Below are 22,593 nucleotides of genomic sequence, written 5' to 3'. Positions count from 1 at the left end.
GTTTTAAATTTACTTGTTTTCTCCAAAACTATTGAATTATAATAAATATCTTTTAAGATTTTATTTACTTGAGAGAACATGGGCTGGATAGCTGAGGGAGGAGCAGAGGGAGGGAGGGAGAGAGACAGAGAGAGAGAATATGAATCCCAAGCAGATTCTGCTGAGCACAGAGCCCAAAGATGGGCCTGATCTCATGACCCTGAGATCATGACCTGAGCCAAAATCAAGAGTTGGATGCTTAACCTACTGAGCCACCAGATAACCCAGGATTATGATAAATTTTTATGTAAACTCATAACATATAAGTATGTATAGATTTTTAAAAGGTTAAATTGAGCTATCCTAAACCCAAGAACACAAACTATAGAATCAGGCTGGGCTGGATTTGAATCCTGACCTTATTACTAGCTAGTAATTCTATGCAGCTTCACTTCCTCTTCTCTAAAATAGAAAATAATAAAAGTACATTGTCATGGGGATTAAATGATATAACCATGAGATACAGATAAGCATAGAGAGTAATTTCTGGGTATAATAAGAAAACAAGAAATGCTACTTCTTATTTAAGTGCTCTTTGCATCAAATAATCTCATTAGAAATAATGTAATATTATTATATAATTATCATTTTGACTTTGAAATGAACATGAATAAGACAAAACATAGCAGTGGGCATAATAAAAGAGAATGGTTAAATTCTTCTTTAAAAGGTAGATATTAGGGGATCCCTGGGTAGCTCAGCGGTTTGGCGCCTGCCTTTGGCCCAGAGCGTGATCCTGGAGTCCAGGGACAGAGTCCCACATCGGGCTCCCTGCATGGAGCCTGCTTCTTTCTCTCTCTGTCTGTGTCTCTGCTTCTCTCTTTCTGTGTCTCTCATGAAGAAATAAATAAAATCTTTAAAAAATAAAAATAAAAGGTAGATACTAAACATATTAAAACAAAATAAAGAGGCACTAGCGTGGTTCAGTTAGTTAACCAAATAAGGAAAAAGAAATGGCACATATAACTTCAAAACAAAACAAAACCAGAGAGAGAAAGAAAGCAGAATAGGAATGTTAATATTAGAAAAAGAGAAAGAGAACAAAAAAAAAAAAAAAAAATGCTTTTAACAGAAGAGGGAAAGCCATTTTATTTTATAATAAAAAAGGTACAACCAACCAAGAAGAGATGATACTCACAAACTCCTATGCACTGAAACTACATTTAATACAACTATATTAAGTAAGAACTATATCAAATTCTTTTGGGGGAAATGGTAAAAAGATTCTAACATGCCTTTTAGAAAATGGCGGATAAAACAGATCCACTATCCTAACACAAAGAAAACTAAAAAATCAAAATAATAATTTAAAAACCCTCTTCTTCCTCCAACTTAAAATTCTGGAAATATCCATCTCTAAATAAATCATGGATTAAAAAGGATTTCAAGGGCCGCCTGGGTGGCTTCACAGTTGAGCCTCTGCCTTTGGCTCAGGGTGTGATCCTGGAGTGCTGGGATCTGGAATCCCACATCCGATTCTCTGCGGGGAGCCTACCTCTCCCTCTGCCCATGTCTACCTCTCTCTCTGTCTCTCATGAATAAAGAAAGAAAATCTTTAATGAAAAAACAAACAAAAACAGGATTTCAGATTTTGGAAAAATGGGAGGGGCAGGAGAGTGAGAAGTAGGCTCCCTGCTGAGAAGGGAGCCCAAGGCAGGACTTGATCCCAGGACCCAGAGGATGACCTGAGCCAAATGCAGACACTTAACCATCTGAGCCACCCAGGTGCCCTTGTTTATTTTTTTAATTGAAATATAGTTGACACACAAGGTTACATTAGTTTCAGGTGTACAATATAGTGATTTGACAACTCAATACACTATTCTATGCTCATCACAAGTGTGGCTACCACCTGTCATCACACAACTCTGTTACAATGCCACAGACTATTCTCAATGCTGTGCCTTTCATCCCCTTATTTATTCCGTAACTGGAGGCCTGTACCTCCCACTCCCCTTCACCCATTTTGCCCAATCTCTTACCCCCCTCCCTCTGGCAACCATCATTGTTCTCTGTATGTGTGAGTCTGTTTCTGCTGTTTATTTGTTTGCTTTTGAGATTGCAGCATAGTTTTTCAATCTGTCCAAATCCCCAGATAAGATGGACAGAAAAGCCTGGTAGCAAAACCATATACATAGAGAAAACATTTATAACAAAACTAAGTAAAAAACTATACCCATGAACCCCAGAATAAGAATGGAGACAAACTACCACAGCCAAAAATCCTGTAGAGTCATTTGGAAAAGAAAGCAGGGGAGAATAGTGAATGTGCCTGATTTTCAGAACAGAAACTCCAAATAGCCAACAAATGTTCATTGGAGAATAATTTGGAAACAGAGCTAGACTGGGAGGGGTTTGAACTCTTTATCAGCAGAGATTACTTCATGTGTTGGGATAAAAAATTTGCCTTCTACTCAGAATCATTAAGGCCACTGGATAGCAGGTGTTTCAAATGAATGGCAATTTACCCACAATATTAAAGCACTGAGTTGACAACTGAAAAAAATCTGAACTCTACCTGCAATTCAAAATAAATCTTATTAAAAAAATAAATAAATAAAAATAAATAAATCTTATTTTTAAAAAATATATTATTTCAAAGTATTTTAAAACTGAAATTGCAAATTTTAGAAGTTAATGAAAATAAGAAACACCACAAAAAAGGTATAAATAGAAGTTAAAGTAAAAACTCACACAACTCAGTTTTAATGTTTTAATTAATAAGAATATAAAAATTAAGTTAGCAATTATTTAAATCCAAAAACTAGGAAAAAAAAGAAACCTGAAGGAAATAAAAATAATAAATAGCAGAAACTAATTATAGAGCAAATGAAAATAGAATGAAGGCTTTGTTCTCTAAAATGAACAAAACCTTAGTAAGTCTAATGAAAAAGAAAAGACAGATAGCAAATCTAAGTATTAAAAGAAAAGCGGAAGCTAAAGAGTTATAAAAAGAATTTCATAAGCGAAATTATTTGACAAAATGTTATACCACTTATTTGAGAAAATATTTAGAAGCCAGTTTTTTAGGAAGGAAAATATAATTAGTAAATACACATTTATCAAGCAATTACTTTGAGCTAGACGATGTTTTGATTTATATTTTTTCCCATTTAATCAATTACTTTTTATTTTTTTAAAGATTTATTTATTATGAGAGGGAGCACATGCAAGTGGGAGGAGGGGAGGAGAGGCAGAAGGAGAGAAAAAGAGAGAGAAGCAGGTTCCCTGCGAGAATGTGCAGACAGAGCCTGACATGGGGCTCAAATCTCATGATCCTGAGATAATGACCTAAATTAAAATCAAGAGTCAGACACTTAGGTGATTGAGCCACCCAGGCACCCCTCTATTGCTTGCAGGTCCCTGGACAACAATGTGTGCTTGTGCACACTTGGTGACACTGCTACAGAGCAAGAAGGACTAGCTCGGGAGCCAGAGGCATCATGGCAGGCAAAAGGAACTCAACGAGGGACACCAGTGAAGCTAACACAAAGCTCACTGAGCTGGTGAAATAAGGTAAGTGGGAAAGTAGCCTGTGGCCGGCTGGGAAAAAATTACATACTAGAATTGTACTTGGAAATGAGGAATTCACAAATGAATAAATGGTAAGAGATAAAATGTAAGAATCAAAGAGGAAACAAGACTTATCAATTATCAATTCAATACCATTTAAGGGGTCCAAATCAGAGCTAATTTAGTCTAAATTTCTACCATTAATTTTAAAATTTAAAAATATCCTAAAAACATTTCTCATTGGAGCACACTGTTGAGACATCACCATATTAAAAGAACAGTCTCAAATCAATAAATAATAGTGAAGTTGAATTCCATAACAATTTGTTTAAGAAAGCAAGGTCTCTATAATGGCCTAAAAAGTTTTAGAACTTAAGCAACTTTGAGTTAGCTGTTAAGTTTAATCCGAGAATAGTCCATTCCTTACTGATGCCAGCTAAATGGGATGTAAATAACCTTCATAGTACCTTTGACTTGGATTTTCCATTCTCTCTTGAGGAAGACATATCTTTGATTGCTTCTGGTGGCATATAATTAACTGTACCAACCTGTATGCCAAATCACAGAAAACACAAATCAATGAAAATACTTCTGCTTTAGCTTTTTTAAAACACAAATGTCAGGTTCTTGGAAACTTGAATAATTACATATTGTAGTAATATTTTTTAAAACTCAAGTAACTGACAATAATATTAGGACATAAATTTCTTCACAACTCCAGCAAAGTAAATTGGATTCATAATCAGGAAAGTTATTCCTTTCAGAATGCTCAGCTTTTTCTAAGATGATGGCAAACAACGACCATAAAACTATCAAGGCTAAAATTATATTAATAGCCATAAACTTTGAAGGAATTGATATCAATTATTCATTTCTGCGCTGGAATAGACCTAGAATGCTTTTTAAAAAAAAATCAACCAACCAACCAATCAAAACTCTAGCTATGTCTCCAAGTATTCCCTGGGCCCATGTCCAGAGTGAGATGGGGTGGGTATGTAAATCATGCAAAAGCTTCCACAGTCAGATTATGCCAATCTTACAAAGCATTTATTTTATTCTAAAACAAATGGTTCTGTTTTCAAACACAGAATACCTGTACTTTAGGATCCTGCCATAGAGGATACCTTCAAGTTGATTTACAGCCAAATGTTCAACCGTTATCTTATTTTTTTAAAGATTTATTTATTTTAGAGAGTGTGGGCACACAAGGACGTGAGTGGGGGAAGGGCAGAGGGAGAGTAGCAGACTTCCCACTGAGCAGGGAGCCTGATCTGGGGCTCCATCCCATGATCCTGAGATCATAACCTGAGCTGAAAAGTCAGACGTTCAACTGACCAAGCCACCCAGGAGCCCCAATGTCCAGCAGCATTTTTGATATAACGAGAAGTCACTATCAAATAGAAATGTTTCAAGGGCATGTTGTCCACCTATTTCTCCTAAAAAAGGTCTAGTTTTATGTCTAGGATTACGGCAGATCTACACCAGAAATCTGCATACATGGAACACATCATCTTGGCTCCAAGCAAAATTCTTTTTATTAATTCTTTGGTGTCATCACCTTGGTTTTTATGGGAACAAACTTATTAAGTTTGTAACTGCATATCCTTTTAGAAAAATGCAGTTGAGTATAGTATTCATTATGGTGTTTCCAATATGAAGGCCCACTTAAAATTTTTTTCAGGGGCACATGAGTGGCTCAGTCAGTTAAACGGCTGGCTCTTGATTTTGGCTCAGGTCATGATCTCAGGGTCCTGGGATCAAGCCACACCTTGGGCTCCTCACTCAGTGGGGAATCTGCTTGACGATTCTCTCTCTTCTTCTCCCTCTGCCCCTCTCCTGATTTGTGCATGCTCTCCTGAACACTCTCTCTGTAAAATAAATACATCTTTAAAAAAAAAAACTGAAGTTATTGAAAAAAAGAATTTTTTTCAAATGTAAGTGATAGTTAAAGCTTTACTTTTTCAGAAGAATGAAATAATCTTACTTCATGGATAATGAAAAACAAGTAACTGCAATTTCCTCGTTCGTTGCTACCAGGAATCTCTGAGAATAAGTTTCAGGTGAATTCAAGATCATGGGCAAGATGATCTCCACGACAGGTATTACTGCTTCTCTACCTCAGCTACAGGAAAATCTTTCAAAATTGCTGGATTTATTTCTACCTGATCTTGACTTTCTATACTACAGTGTTTTATACACTTTAAATATGGTTTTAATTCTTAAAATATTTAATCTTTTAAGATTTTATGTTTATATATTTATTTAATAAATATCTCATGTATTTATTCATGAGAGATAAAGAGAAAGAGGCAGAGATACAGGCAGAGGGAGAAGCAGACTCCACACAGGGAGCCCGATGTGGGACTTGACCCCGGGACTCCAGGATCATGCCTTGGGCCGAAGGCAGACACTAAACTGCTGAGCCACCCAGGGATCCCAAAATATTTATTCTTATAAAAAGGGTTCAAATTCTTTGAAGAATGAGAATGGAAAAAATAAAATCCCTATTAGCAAAAGACTTTACAGGAATTGAACTGCAGTGTGTGGTAACCAACCATTCATTAAGTCTTACCTGAGAATCTTTAACGATACTTGTTGTATCTGGTTGCATTTGGTTTGCAATTCCAAAGTCAATTAGTTTTAGCATTCCATCAACTATCAGAAAGTTAGCAGGTTTCAGATCACTATGAACAATGCCTTCAAAATAAAAATCCACTGCAATATTAGACAATATAAAACATTCTAAGTACAAAAATATTTCATAATCTACCGGTAGAGTTGATTCCTTTAGTCAATCAAATAAAATGCTCATTTTTAATATTTTCTAAAAAATAGAGCACCTGCTATGTGCCAGACACTATTCTAAGTTTGCTGTTTATATTGACTCACTTAATCTTCATACCAGCATGGAGTTAAGTATTATTATTATCCCCACTTTTAAGAGGAAATTAAGGCAAAGAGTTTAAGTAACTTGTTCAAGATCATACAGCCTAAAGTGACAAGGCCATAACCTGATCCAGGCAGTCTGGCTTGAGTTTATGATCATACCACTATGATTCACCACCCACTAGATAACATCATAAATTACACTGCCGGGTGGTTAAGACCCTAATGCTCCTGTCTCCTCTATCCCTACAACCCTAATCTTAATCACTAGTGAATTATCTTTTAACTTATAGAGAGACATGAGGGAAAGAATTATAATTATCTAGGTTAACAGTTATTTTTAAAAAAGGAAAAGGTAAAGGCAGAGAAGCCCTAAAAAGAACCATGTCCAACTAAAGTGAAAAAAACAACTTAAAGGCTAACAATTGAAAAAAAGAATAAAACCAACTCCCACACAAGGCACACAAAACAAAATGATTAGAATGAGAGAAATAAAAATCTCAGATTTTTGGGATGCCTGAACCCTACAGTCTCAGATCTGCTATAAGTGAACTACATGGAGACCCAGGATAATGGACTATGTTAATACTAATAAAGATATGGGTACATTTTGCATTATGCATGCATTATGGATGTGGGGACTTGAGTTCATGCACGATATCCTTTGGTAAATAGTGCTTTAAAGAAATGGTTTTTTGTCCCTTCATCTTCAAATGAGCTTCCAAATATTTAGTTTATCTAGTCTAAAGGTGCTAATAACAAATATCTAAAAATTATAGGTATATTTCTCTGAGATAACATTATTAATGATTAGTATAACTGCATATAAAGAGATTTTAAAATACCATGTTAAAAAATAAATAAATAAAATAAAATACCATGTTGATGAATTGTATAAACTGCCTCCAACATATTTTTCCAATAACTTTTGCGTTCCCAAGTATTGATGGATTTTTTCTTTTTAAGCCAACTATTTAGGTCTATATTTCCACACTCCATTACCATGTAAATGTACTGGTCCGTGATTTCACTGCCATTAAAAACAAACAAACAAAAAAAACCCAAAACAATACATGGTTAGGTTATACTATTAAGATGTACTAAGTCCAAAGAGTTACAGCAAAAATATTTTTCTTTTCAAATTAAAAAAAATTCTTACTAATCATAAAGTCGGATGATCTTATCACTGTGTTGTTGTAGTTTATTCAAATAAGCAATTTCATTCCGGTAACTCTCAATTGTTTGATTATCTGCTTCTTCTAAGTTTACATACTTTATGGCATATATCTGTTTCTTTTCATTTAATACCTGGAATACCTATATATTAGAACAAAGGAAAAAGTTTAGAATGTACTACTTTCATATTATCATAATAATTCTAAATTTATCAATTTTAAGTTAAGGAATACTAATATGAATAATTAAACATGTCTGGGCTTATTTTTGAGTACTAAAGGGAAAAATATGTTAAGAGTTAACAGACCATTCTCAGCTATCTATGACAATGAGTATTCAATAATGCAAAGGGGTAAACCTAAGAAGTTTTTATATTAACATGTAAGAAATAGAATTTAAATTTCATATATATATTTATAACACTATTGGATGCCTTAACCAGGAAAATAACCTAAAGAAGACATTCAAAATGTTAAGAACATCAAATGGATGTCATAAAGAGTTAATTCATTTCACAGATGATGTTTCTTCCTTTGTGCCTGGAACTAACATTTCATTCATGCGGTAGGGAATATTTAAAAATATGTAATAATTGTAAGCTATCTGTATATTCAGTTGTGAAAAGTGGAGTAGTTCCAATTTGTAACATCAAGTTGACAAGAACAAGATGTTCCTATAAGCCCATTGTCAGGATCTCTGAGGTCCAGGTCAAACTGCTCTGGCTATAGTGGTAGTCAATTTCTAAGCAATATTAATGGGGCAGATAATACATTTTGAAAAGTAGAAAACACTGTTAATGTGCCCGACCTTCAGCAAACATGCAATAGGGATGACACTTCTGAACTGCATGAACACAAATATGAATGAATGCCAGGGTAAGCAAGAAAAATTATATTCATTTATCCCTCTAGACACACTGAAGTAAAATATCATTTATTCAAAAGACATTTAACCTTGACTTTGACTACCCAGCAGGTCAGGGCAAGAAATAAGAAAAGAACAGAAATGTACATAAGATTTGTGCCTGGAACTAACATTTCATTCATGCGGTAGGGATGCATTAATAAGCTTAGTTATTTAAAATTCTAAATTCAAAACTCTAACAAAGTATTACTGGTTTTACCTGCATACATAGCAAATTAGACAAGGGATGGACCTTAAAACAGTGATAGGGCAAGAGACAGCAGAAAATAGCAAGGGAAGAGATAAAAGGAATTTTAAAACATATAAAGCCACTTTATATAAGGTAAATAGCTTTACAAACCTCAGAGAATTGAGAGTATCTACTACTCTATTACATTTAAAATTTTGTTAGTAGTACCTACCACATAAAGTTGGAAGGATGACCAAGATGATGTGTTTGGAATACAGCAAAGTTAGCTATTATCATTAAGGATAATTAGTACAGAATAAAGTGGACATTTTAGAACCTATTAAAGTTGTTGGGTGTATCAGAAAAAAGATTTGCAGGATATTAAAACTATGTAAGTTCTCAAAGTTTTGGAGGAAATGAAAACTTTTAAATCAACTTTTTGCACCTATATACTTTCACTCCCCTATTGCCCCTGCTCAGGCAAAACTCTTGCAATAACTGATGATTAGGTAGTCCTTATTTTCATTTCATAGAAATAGTTATCAGTTATAATTTTCAGTTTCATGGAAAGTTAATGAAAGAATGAAAGGCCAGTGTCATGACCATTCCTATTAGTCCCCATGACATTTCCAAATGCTCTTAATACAACAGTATAAGTTGGTCACTCTCTAAACTCTAGAGCATAAACAGTTTCATAATGCGTGTTACCTTCTTTCCCTGAAGTATTTTGATTTTGTCAACTCTACCATGATAATTAAATAATGATAATGTAACCACACTAAAAAAAACATAGGCCAGTCACAGCTTTATCACTTGGCCCTTGACTTAAGCTAACATCTTCATTATGCTCCAAGGAAAAAATGTTTAAAACACCAGCAACATTAAAAATGTTTAAATCACACTCTAAAAATGTGTGAGAGAAAGTGAAGTCAATGATTACAGAATTTTTGGCCTAGCTAATGGGAGGATGAAGTTGACATTTACTGAACTGGGAAAGACTTTGGAGCCAGAGTTTGTTTGGGACATTTTAAGTTTTAAATACCTATTAGACACTCAAGAAGAGATAACTGAGGAGTCAGACTGGATATACAAATCTGGAATTCAAGGGAGAGGTCTGAGCTAAATATATGTTTGGGAATTGTCAGCATATACATGATATTTAAAACCACGAGACTGGAGAAACCTAAGGAGTAAAGTGAGTTTAGAAAGAGAAGAGGTCAAGGTCTGAGCTCTGGGACGCCATGGAGAAGACTGGAAAGGAATGGCCAGTTGGAGAAGAGGAAAACTGAGAGAGGCCAAGTGGGGAGAAAAAAAGTTTCAACAAGGAAAGAACAATCAACTGCCCTAAATGCTGAGTAACCCACAATTAAAGCTAAGAACTGGATTTGGCAAAACATGGAGATTATTGGTGATCTTGATAACAATTGTTTTGGTGAATGATGAAGATAAAAATCTGATCTAAGTAGATTTAAGAGGACAGAATGAGAAGAACTGAAGATGTTAGGTATAGACAACTCTTTTGAGATGCCTTTTACTCAATGAAACAGAACCGTAAAAATTATCACTCAGATAAATTTAGGAAATGTTCTATTCCAATTCCAGAAATTCACGTTACTATTGTTTTTGAAAAGAAAAACCCAAAAAACTCAAAATATTAGTCAAATATCTTGCTGAACCATCCTAAAATATTATTTACACAAGATTGTTTTGTGATAATCCACAGCTTCATTTGCCATCTCAAAGTCAATGTTAATGTCATTTAGAGAAGAAATTTGGAGCACAGGACATCAGAGGAAGAACAGAGAACTGAAATGAAGAGATAGGCCTAAAGAGATATGTCATTTGTTGGACAGAGAGACTGGGAGCAGGGGATGAGAAGGATTTTTTTGGCTCAAAAACAAGGCAGGCCCCTAAGTGTCAAGGAAAAAGAGCCCCAAAAGGTAAAAAAGAAAAGGAAGTTTAAAATATTTTTCTTACATATTTAAGATACTCACCTTACTTGAGCCTCCACTTCCTATCTGCTTCAATATAGAATACATTCTTCCTTTAACTGAAATGCATTCATTTGTTGAGGATGCTGAAATCTAAGTAATTAAAAAATATAAAGATTCAAAGGTGCAAAGAATATGCCTGAGAAATTATCCTGCATTTAGTACAGTGTGAAATGCTTCTAATTTTGATATTATCTTAAATTTTAAGTAATTAGATATTAGTCACAATTTATTTAAGATTTTATTTATTTATTTATTTAATAAGGACTATTTTATATTTAAAAGATTTATTTATTCATTTATTCACGATAGAGAGAGAGAGAGAGAGAGGCAGAGACACAGGCAGAGGGAGAAGCAGGCTCCATGCTGGGAGCCTGATGCGGGACTCAATCCTAGAACTCCAGGATCACGTCCTGAGCCAAAGGCAGACGCTTAACCACTGAGCCACCCAGGCGTCCCTAGTCACAATATTTTAAAGACAAAGTTTACTCTATTTTAGTCAAAGAAATAAATTTATTAATATATATACTTCCAAGGTGTCCCCCTCTAACTTGCCTTTACTTTTTAAATTTTTATTTTTTTGAAAAGATTTCATTTATTTATTTGACAGAGAGAGAGAGAGAGAGAGAGACAGAAAGACACACAAGTAGGGGGAGGAGCAGAGGGAGAAGGTTTCTTTCTGAACAGGGAGCCCAATACATGGGGTTCAATCGCATGACTTGAGATGAAGCCAGTTAACTGACTGAACCACCCAGGTGCACCTTATTTATTTTTTAGGATTTATTTATTTATTTATTTGAGAGAGAGGGATGGGGGAAGTGCAGAGGTAGAGCAAAATTCAAGCAGACTCTGTGTTTAACATGGAGGCCAACTAAAGGCTCAATTCCACGACCCAAAATCATCACCTGAGCTGAAACCAAGACTTGGATGCTCAACAACCCAGGCACCCCCTCCTACTTCTTTTTTAAGAATTTTTTTAAAATTTAAGTATAGTTGACATACAATGTTACATTAGTTCACTAATATTTTTTAGAAACATAATAGAAGATTTAAGATCTCTTCTAATATCCAAACTCACAAGCTTATTACTTTTCACCTTATTCTTTTTTCTTACATAAACCTCTTAATTTACATATATAAACAGTTATACTCTTTCTCATTTAGCATTACATTATAAAGAAAGCAGTGTTCTAAGATACTTAGAGCTTCAGAGTCAATCAGATAAATGTGAATTTCAGTAATGCTCTCTTTTTGCTGGGTGATGTTCAACATGATAGTTGATCTGAACTTCAGCATCCGCTTCAGCAAACTTCAGCAAACTTTCAGCTGATACCCTATTGCAACAAGCCCCCTCTTCTCTTCCCTTATGCTAGAGCTCTCTGTGAACATATGAATGCTTTGCTCGATGAAGCACAGTGAAAGGAATCATTTGAGGCCGACAAGGAAACTGAAGACACAAAAAGCACCTTGCTAGCTCATTCACGAAGTTGAAACGAGGTCTGAATACATGTCAGTTTAACCAAGTCCTGCTTTAGATACCAAATGGTAGAACTCTCTTGAAATCTCCTTCTCCATAACGTAAAAGATAAGGATTCTAATTTCTTTAACCTCTAGGGTAGAAAAACATTGCTGAGTCATAAAATAGGCTTTCCTTAAGCAAGTATTAGGCTTTGAAATATGTACCTCTTATTTTTCATTACGTTAAAATTTCATCAAAGTTTTTCACCACCTGCTCCCCACCCCTCATCGTTTTGGAGGATCCTCTCATACTTAAGCTGAAAATTCCTGAGAGGGGAGAAAGCAGTTCAATGTCTCCTCCCTCTAACTGCTGACAGTTTTGAGGGTAAAGTACTTCTGACATATTTGGTTCAATACCAATGTGAAGCTCAGTTTCCTACATGGGTCATCCACATGCCCCTTAGCCAATCCTCCTCACTATGGCTAGAGTAATTTTTTTTTCAAGATTTTTAAAATTGATTTATTCATGAGAGACAGAGAGAGAGAGGCAGAGACGTAGACAGAGGGAGAAGCAGAAGCAGGCTCTATGCAGGGAGCCCAATTTGGGACTCGATCCCGGAACTCCAGGATCACACCCTGAGCCAAAGGCAGACGCTCAACCACTGAGCCACTTTATTTAGATCCCAAATGATAGAACTCTCTCTTGAAATCTCCTTCTCCATAACGAGAAGGCATTCCCCAGAGTAATTTTTTCAAAGTGCAAATAAGATCACTTCACTTCCCTGCTACCAACTGTAGCACAGCTTCTTATCCCTCTTGGGGTAAAATTTAAAGGGCCCAGCAGAGGGGCACCTGGGTGGCTCTGCTGGTTAAGCATCTGACTCTTGATCTCAGCTCAGGTCTTGATCTCAAGGTTGAGTTTGAACCTCAGGCTGGGATCCACACTGGGTATGGAGCCTATCCACTTACATACATACATATATAAATAAATAAGCAAAAATAAAGGGCCCAGCAGAACCCTAAGACTCACCTCGCCTCTGCCTGAGCTCCAGTCACACTCTAGACCCTTTTCAGTTTCCTCCTGACACTGGACTTTTCTAGAAGGCTCCTGGCAACTCCACTTGGTCATGACTTGACTTGTAGAAATCAACTCAAACAGGGTCCTGACATGAGTAGTAACTCAATGTGTTTTGAATCAGTATACATAGGCAAACTTGATCATCTTTCTCTCCTTTGTAATTTATTTTCTGAATAACACTATTCCTCTTTCCATAGTATAACCTATTGTCAGCTTTCTTGTACTTTATTTTTTAAATGATTTACTTATTTGAGAGAGTACGTGAGCAAGGGGGGAAGGAGAGAATGAAGATGAGAAGCAGAATCCCCACTGAGCATGGAGCCCAATGCAGGATTGGATTTCAGGAACCTGAGATCATAACCTGAGCTGAAACCAAGAGTTGGAAGCTTAACGGAATGAGCCACCCAGGCGCCCCTTTTTTGTCCTTTTTTTAATTGCAAAATACACATAATAAAAATTTAGCATTTTAACCATTTTTAAGTATACCACTCAGTGGCAGCATTAAGTGCATTCACACTGTTGTGCAAACACTACCATCCATTATCTCATATTGAAACTCTACATCCATTAAACAGTAACACTCCATTCCTGCCTCTCTCTAGATACTGATGACCATTGTTCTACCTTCTGCCAGCTAATTTTTTTTTATCTCTTAATTTGTAATAGCTAATTACCTGTGTGGGCTTTTTTTTGTTAGTTTTTAGCTGTTTTATTTAAATAACAATTGCTACTAATTTTTATTATTTGCTAAGTAGCAGGCTCTTTCATAAAACTTACATATATATTAATTTAATCTTCACAATTATCCTGTAGGGTGGGTAGCTTTATTATTCCCATTTTATAGATGATGAAAGGGGTATGGAAAATTTAAGTAACTTACAAAAGATCACAGAGCTGGTTAAGTAGTGAGGTCAAGATTCATGGCCAGAAAGTCTCCCTTCAGAGTTCAGCTTTCTACCAGTTATTAAGATGCCTCTCAGATAGTTATTAGAAACTAATTTTAGTATTGATATCAGGAGAGTGTTTTTTTCTCTAGATGACAATACAATCACTTCACCAGGAAAAAAATTTTTCTTTCATTTTTATTTTATTTTATTTTTTTTAAACCAGATTTATTTTTTTATTTTATTTTATTTATTTATTTTTTTTTTTAATTTTTATTTATCTACGATAGTCACACACAGAGAGAGAGAGAGAGGGGCAGAGACACAGGCAGAGGGAGAAGCAGGCTCCATGCACCGGGAGCCCGACGTGGGATTCGATCCCGGGTCTCCAGGATCGCGCCCCGGGCCAAAGGCAGGCGCCAAACCGCTGCGCCACCCAGGGATCCCTTCTTTCATTTTTATAATTACTTTATATTTTAGTAGCATCTTATACTGCTATTCTGATATTCTTGAAAACTTACCTATAAATTAATCAGCCAATGAATGATGCTGCTCAGTAATAGCAGACTTAAATAGTGAAGTGGAATAAAAAGTAACCTAAATTACAAGAGAAATTTTGTCTAGCTATTCAAAGTGGATCTTTTGGCCTAGTTAATGAAAAAAAAAAAAAAAAAAAACTTCATTAGCTTTTAATAATTAACCTCTTAAAGTCACAAGGTATTTTTATGAGACATTAGAAAAGTGTTTTGCCTCATAGAACTAGGAATGGACAAGTTCTTAAGATCATTCCTAACAACTAGATGCTGTGAAAATAAATCTTTACATTTGATCATACCTTAATCATATACCATCATAAATAAAGCTTATCAAACCTGTAAAGTTTGAAGTGGAGTAACAGGTATTTGCTGCTGTTGCTGCTGGAAATGTGCAAGCTGGCTGTAAGGTGTTGACAACTGACAAGCAGATGGAAAGTCATTCTTTACAACAGGAGTTCTAAAACTAGGAAAGACACAGTTTTAATTTAAAACATTAAAATTGTAAACAAGATTCTGATTCAGTTTTTGTATGATTTTAAAAGATGCACATAAACTTAAATGCATTACATCAAACAGAATCCAAATCAGTTTTAGTAATATAGCTAGCTAAGCTAATTATTCTAAATACACCATCACCAGAAATTTCATTTGGAAGCAATTCTTTCTGAAAGTGATTTTTGTCCCTAGACAAAAAATCCTAACTAGTAAGATTAATAAGATGGCATTTAAAATATGGATTTGGGGTTATTTTATAAGACTTTTGCCTTAGCCAAGGCAAACATTAGCCTATGGCTAGTTGTAGAGCTTATGAGTGCTTTTTAACAATTATGTTCTACAATGGCCTGCTAGAAATATCTGAAAGAAAATTATATTCGAGGAGTTTGGCTTTTGAGCTTAAAGCTGTTGAATTCACATTTGTGCTTTGCTTGTCTTATTCACTATCACATCCTCAACACCTAGAATGGTGGTTGGCACAATGGAATTCTACAAATATTTGTAGATAATAAATAACCTGGCTTCACAAAAAAATACATCATGATTCTAGGGAGCAACCATTCTTTAAAATATTCCACGTATAATAAAATGAGGTAATATATAGCAATATATTAATATATAGTAATATATAACTGTATTAAATTGGTAGAGACCAGGTTATAAAACCTCTTTTATAAGGTCAGTTCTAATTAAGATCTAAGATCATTTACATTATGAAAATGAAAAGCAAAAGGCATCATGGACTTAAGGTATTCTCTAAGATATTAAAAATATAGCCAACTAGTTGAGTGATATGATGTGCCACATTCCTTTATTGTCTTTCTTTGAAATGTCATTAATTTGGTTTTGCAATATCCTTATATTTCCTGTCAATCAGCATTGACCATCCACTTTCTTTACTCATCCCTTATTCCCATCCATTTAACTCCTTTACTTTTGAACACTCCAGAACCATGTGACCTATACAACCAACCTCTTTCAGAAACTATCAGAAACATTTAATAACTCCTTTGCTATAAAATGTACCTACTACCCTTTATCCAGTCTAAGAATGCTAACCTTTAAAATCTCTCAATTACAGAAAGATATCCATGTGGCAATGTATAATTATCAAGAAGTCTTACATATTTAGAGTACTTATAGACTGTAGGTATAGATTACAATATAATTAAGAGACTTTCAGAACAATCCTTAAATATGTATTGTAGCCATCTTCCCCACCCTTTATACAGATGAAAAAACTAATGCTCAGAAAAATAACAGAAGTTTGGAAACTCCTTAAAGTAACAGAGCAGGATTCAACTACAGATCTATTTGGCCCTGAAGCCCATGTTATTTCTATTGTGTCAAACTAAACACCAAAAAGTAATTTTACCAGTTCATGTAATCATCCAAGGCACTGCTACTGGGTGTTTTACAAAGAGATTTTGGATCAACCCATTTAGGTGCTGATATTGGTGGTGACTGCTTTGAAACTGAAAAGGCAGGTTGCTCAAAAATGGTTTGTTTCTGCTAAACCAAAATAAAAAAAAAATCACAATTTAGAATTTTTAGTCACCTATTCAATAATTTTACAAACATTATAATTTCTAACGGAAAAATATGAAATACACAAGCATGCTAAAATGAGTAAAATGTATGTATTCCAGACTTCCAAAAACTTATTATAGCTCTTTTTTTTTTTTTTTTAAATTTTTTATTTATTTATGATAGTCACAGAGAGAGAGAGAGAGGCAGAGACACAGGCGGAGGGAGAAGCAGGCTCCATGCACCGGGAGCCCGATGTGGGATTCGATCCCGGGTCTCCAGGATCGCGCTCTGGGCCAAAGGCAGGCGCCAAACCGCTGCGCCACCCAGGGATCCCTATTATAGCTCTTTTACTCTAAATTCCAAAGCCTCTTATATTTTCCTCAGAGATTAAAAAGGGAGGGAAGACACAGTACTGTTTAACAAAACAGGATCCAAAGCCTCTGCCATGAGGACTACTATAACCATTAGTGAACTTTTATAATCTAAATAAGTACTCTGTACTTCTGAACACTAGTCTTTCGTTAATCAATAATACCATAGTATATGGGAATGGGTAGCTGGGGTGAAATTAAGGAAATGGTCATGAGGGAGAAGAAGTAATGAATTTGAAGTAGATGGAAGTGATCCAAGGCTAGTATCTTTAAGGAATGTTGGGGAGTCACTAAGATGTTCAGAGACGACAGCAATGAGCAAGGAACAGGATGGTATATCCAGAAAGCAGGAGCCTCACAAAGTCAGGGCTTTGCAGAAGAAATGGTCTGCCCATAGCTACCAGGAGTTTCCAGATATTAGGTAAGTGATAAGTGAGACGAAAACACTCTACTTGAGAGGAGAAGCAGGGATTCTCAGGAAACCACCTGGTTTCTTTTTCTTCTTTTCCTAAGTGTGCTCTTCAGTGGTTTTTAATGTATTCACAAGAGTACACAATCATTAGCACTATTTAATTACAGAAGATTTTCATCATTCTAAGAAATTCCATATCCATTGGTTGTCACCCTCCATTCCCCACTCCTCAAATCTGTATCAACTACTAATCTACTTTCTGCCTCTACAGATGTCCCTATTCTGGACATTTCTTATCAATGGGATCCCGCAATATGTGGCCATTTGTGATAGGGTTTCTTTCACTTCACATGTTTTTAAAAGATCATCCCTGTTGTAGCATTTATTACTAATTCATTACGTTTCATTGTTGAATAATAAAATGAAATAATAAATTTAGAGTACACGTTTTGTTTATTAACTCACCAGCTGATGGATATTCAGGGTTATATATAATGCTGCTATGAATATTTATTTATTTATTTATTTATTTATTTATTTCTATGAACATTTATGTACAAGTTTCTGTATGATAGAGATTTTCAGTTTTCTTGAGTATATACTTGTAAGTACAACTGCTAGATCATATGGCAACTATATGGTTAGCCTTTTGAGAAACTGCCATACCATTTTCCAAGTTATTGCACCATTTTACAATCTCACCAGCAGTGTATGAGGGTTCCAATATATCCACTTTCTCACCAACATGTTATTGTCTCTTTCTAATTATAGCCATCTTGGTGGATATGAAGTGGTATCTCATTGTGGTTTTGATTTGCATTTCCCTAATGACAACTAAATGGTTTTGAGTCCTTTTACCATGCTATTGACTTTCAAATTTAAAAAGGAAAAGGTGTTTCATATGAACCATGATTTAAACTGTCACAATTTTTCCCATCTAACATTACTACCTTATTATTTAGATCTTTAATAAACTAAGATAAAGTCTCTTCAGTAAATGGTGTTGGGAAAACAACAACAAGCAAAAGTATAAAACAACCACTTTCTTGTACCATATGCACAAATTAACTCAAAATGGATTGAACTCTTGAATGTAAGACCTGAAACCATAAAACTCCCAGAAGAATATACAGGCAGTAAGCTCCCTGATGTCAGTCGTGGCAAGGATTTTTTTTCTTTTTTTGATCTGACACCAAAAGCAAAGGCTTTGGTAGAACTATATCAAACTAAAAAGCCTCTGCACAGCAAGGGAAATCATTAACAAAATAAACAGCAACCCTCTGAATGGGAGAAAATATATGCAAATCATATATCTGATAAGGGGTTAATATCCAAGATATATAATAAACCCCTATCACTTAATACCGAAAAAGCAAACAATCCAATTAAAAAATAGGCAGAAGATGTAAACAGTCATATAAACATATTTTTCCAAAGATATATAGATGGCCAATAGGTACATAAAAGATGTTCAACACCACTAACAACCAGGGAAATACAAATCAAAACCATCTCACACTTCTTAGGATGACTATCATCAAAAAGAAGAAATAACAAGTGTTGGCAAGTATGTTGAGAAAAGAGAATTCTTGTGTACTACTAGTAGGAATATAAATCAATGCAGCCACTATAGAAAACAGTAGAGAGGCTCCTCAAAAAATTAAAAATAGAACTATCGGACAGCCTGGGTGGCTCGGCAGTTTAGTGCCGCCTTTACCCCAGGGCATGATCCTGGAGACCCAGGATCAAGTCCCACGTCGGGCTCCCTGTATGAAGCCTGCTTCTCCCTCTGCCTGTGTCTCTGCCTCTCTCTCTCTCTCTCTCTCTCTCTGTCACTCATGAATCAATAAATAAAATATTTAAAAAACATAGAATATCATATGATCCAGCAATTCCACTTCTGCGTATTTATCCAAAGAAAATGAGAACACTAACTTGAAAAGATATATGCATCCCTATGTTCCCTGCAGCTTTATTTACCATAGCCATGACATAGAAACAACCTAAGTGTCCATCAATGGATGAATGGATAAAGAAAACGTCACACAATCTCACATTCACTCACACACACACACACACACACACACACACACACACAGTGGAATATTATTAGCCATAAAAGAGAATGAAATCTTGCCATTTGTGACAACATGGATGGACACTGATGGCATTATTACGTGATATAAACCAGACAGAGATAGACAAATATTGCATACTATCGCATATATGTGAAATCTAAAACAAACAAAAAAACCACCTCAGAGATTCACAGAACAAATTAATGATTGCCAGAGGTGGCGGTGGGTGGCAGACAAAATGGGTGAAGGGGGTCAAAAGATCCAAAGGTATTTCCAGTTACAAAATAAATAAATTATGGAAATATAATGGTGACTATAGTTATTAATACTACATGTATATTAGAAAATTGCTAAGAGAATAAATCTTGTAAGTTCTCACAAAGAAATTATGTAGCTATATGTCTATAGATATTAATTGAACTTGTAGTGATCACTTCATAATACAATATTCAATCATTAGGTTGTAGGCATGAAAAAATGTTATATGTCCACTATACCTCAATGAAAGAAAACATAAAATACTTATTTTTCATAAAAGTATATATGACTATAGTCATGTCATTTGGATTTATTATTATTTTTAATAAGTTAATGTTTTTAAATGTTTTATTTATTTTCTAATACAATAAAACAGATATACAACCTACATAAATAAAAACTCTTTAGAGGCCTTAATAATTAAGAGTATAAAGAGGACCCCAACACCAAAGTAGGCGAGAACCACTGAGTTACACTATAACCAAAAAAGAAAAAGTGAGGAATGTATAACCATGGACTATATATAGGTATGGTTTTCTAGTAGCCTACCAGATCATTCCTTCTGAAATGACCTTTGGCCATTGGGAATCATCATTCAATCTGTTATAAATTCATATATACATTGTCTAGGGGGACAATGTATTGTCCTATTTTATCCTATTCCTATTTTATCCATGGGGATGACAACAGAAAATTGTCAAATGCTTTAGTACAGCATTGCACTAGTTCAGGGATCGGCATGTTGTATTCTGTAAAGAGCAAGAAAATAAACATTTGAGGCTTTTAAGCCGGATAGCTTCTGTTACAACTACTCAACTCTGCTCTTACAGTTCAAAAGCAGCCATAAAAAAGTAATAAATGGGCATGGCTGTGTTCCAATAAAACACGTTTTACAGTCAGACTGGGGACTAGATTTGCTGTAGTTTGCTGACTCCTAGCAGCAGTCTACCAGAAATCTAGAAATACCACTGAAAATAAAAGACTTCAGCTTGACATACACTTTTACTGAATCTGTGACTCTTAGTGATCAGTTTTGTGAATTAAAAAAAAACAAAAAACCTCTAAGTAAAACTATTCCACTAAATATGGTACATAAGGATTTAATAAAAGAAGAAAACATTTAAATGATCAGCCACATTACAAACAATGGCAATGTTACACTTGAGAGGAAAAGAAAATTACCTCTGTATCAACTTTTCGAGAAACCTCTGGAATCTGCCACAGATTTGAGGATGCAACAGGATTCTGGTTTACACATTCTGACTTTCTCACAGACTGCCACTGTTTCTGGTTACTCACTGTAACATTTTGTTCTTGATGTTCCTTAGTTTCTGAAATTGCATTTGTAGTTATTACCAATAAAAGGAAAGAAAATTTGATAATAACAAAATTAAATCTGATCTACAGAACATATTACAAACTGTATTAGTACTTCACTCTTAAAAATAAGGACACTAGAAACTTTAAGTCAGCTGCTGACAATTTGTTTTTAGCAAGCAATTTTGCTGAGGTGCCATACAGCCATCTTCCTAAGTTGCTACCTAGAGCTCTATCTGAATCCATTCTGAATTTAAATACTTCAGTCCTCACCAGAAAACACCAAATAAATTAGTAAAAATTTAAAAACACATATATAAGATCTAACTAATAGACACTAATCCACTACTTTTCATAGACCTCTAGTTTTTTTTAACAAAAATTTTACCTTAAGTTAGCCTGTATCTTACCTTTTTAATGGTCTCCAAACAAAAGAGCCTCAACAATATATTTACTATTCTATGATTATATTCATTCTTACCATAATAAATGTAAAAATCCTTTTCTTTTATAAGTATTTTTTTTTTAATTTATTTATTCAGAGAGAGAGAGAGACTGAGAGGCAGAGACACAGGCAGAGGGAGAAGCGGGCTCCATGCAGGGAGCCCGACGCAGGACTCGATCCCGGGTCTCCAGGATCAGACCCTGGTCTGCAAGCGACGCTAAACCGCTGTGCCACCGGGGGTGCCCCAAATGTAAAAATCCTAAATATTTGCACTGATATGCAAAAGGGATAATGAACTGTGACCAAGTTGTTCATTTAGGAATAATGCAAAGGCTGCTTAACTTTTGCAATCAGTTTAATTTGCCATAATATCAGAACTGAGAACATATGATCAACTCAATAAACACAGAAAAAACATTTAAGTTCAACACTAAGTCACAAAAAACTAATGGTAATCTAAGTATAAAGCAAAATTCACTCTGTTTTGATATCTAATAAGAGTAGCCACAAAAATCTATAGCAATTATCATACAAAGGTATGATAATACTGAAAGCTTCCCTCTAAAATAAGGAATGAGTTAAGATCTCCACCTATCATCCTTTCCATTCATCATTATGGCAAAAAAAAAAAAAAAAAAAAAAAGGTTAAAAGAATCAGAAGGAAAAAAATGCTATATTATTTTCAAACAGCATGAAAGAATCCATATAAAAATATTAAAATTATTCTGTAAATTTAGCAAACATTATTGAATCTAAGATCAATAACTAAAGCCAGTTATATTTCTACATACCAGCAACAATGAAGTAGGGGATAAAAAAAACTTTTTAAAAGATCCTATCCAAAAAAAAAAAAAAAAAAAAGATCCTATCCATCATCCATCATCACAGTATCACATCAAAAATATATCAGATATCTAGGAATAACTCTAGCAAAAGATAAGAAAGATCTCTACACAGAAAATGATTCTCGATAACAATTTAAACACTACTTAAATGAAGGGATTTGCCAGGTTAGTGGATGAGACAACTTACC

The 22,593-nt window shown here is 34.8% G+C and overlaps 1 protein-coding gene across 6 annotated transcripts in view; it reads right to left on the bottom strand.

The window, feature by feature from the left end:
* Window positions 1-22,593, bottom strand: part of TTK (TTK protein kinase) — a 41,308-nt gene that overhangs the window by 4,211 nt on the left and 14,504 nt on the right. For 5 of the 6 annotated variants that reach the window (XM_072735904.1, XM_072735913.1, XM_072735920.1 and 2 more), the window contains 8 exons: window positions 20,981-21,129; window positions 16,525-16,661; window positions 14,991-15,117; window positions 10,702-10,791; window positions 7,598-7,755; window positions 7,317-7,468; window positions 6,125-6,249; window positions 4,020-4,100 (listed from right to left, as the gene is read on the bottom strand). In XM_072735904.1, coding sequence (XP_072592005.1) covers window positions 4,020-4,100; window positions 6,125-6,249; window positions 7,317-7,468; window positions 7,598-7,755; window positions 10,702-10,791; window positions 14,991-15,117; window positions 16,525-16,661; window positions 20,981-21,129 — 1,019 coding nt within the window. The remainder of the gene's footprint in view (window positions 1-4,019; window positions 4,101-6,124; window positions 6,250-7,316; window positions 7,469-7,597; window positions 7,756-10,701; window positions 10,792-14,990; window positions 15,118-16,524; window positions 16,662-20,980; window positions 21,130-22,593) is intronic. The other variant, XM_072735934.1, reaches the window with a different exon arrangement.

Source organism: Vulpes vulpes, chromosome 1 (genome assembly GCF_048418805.1).
Source record: "Vulpes vulpes isolate BD-2025 chromosome 1, VulVul3, whole genome shotgun sequence".
Taxonomy (NCBI): domain Eukaryota; kingdom Metazoa; phylum Chordata; class Mammalia; order Carnivora; family Canidae; genus Vulpes; species Vulpes vulpes.
This window is presented reverse-complemented; position numbering and strand designations above follow the sequence as displayed.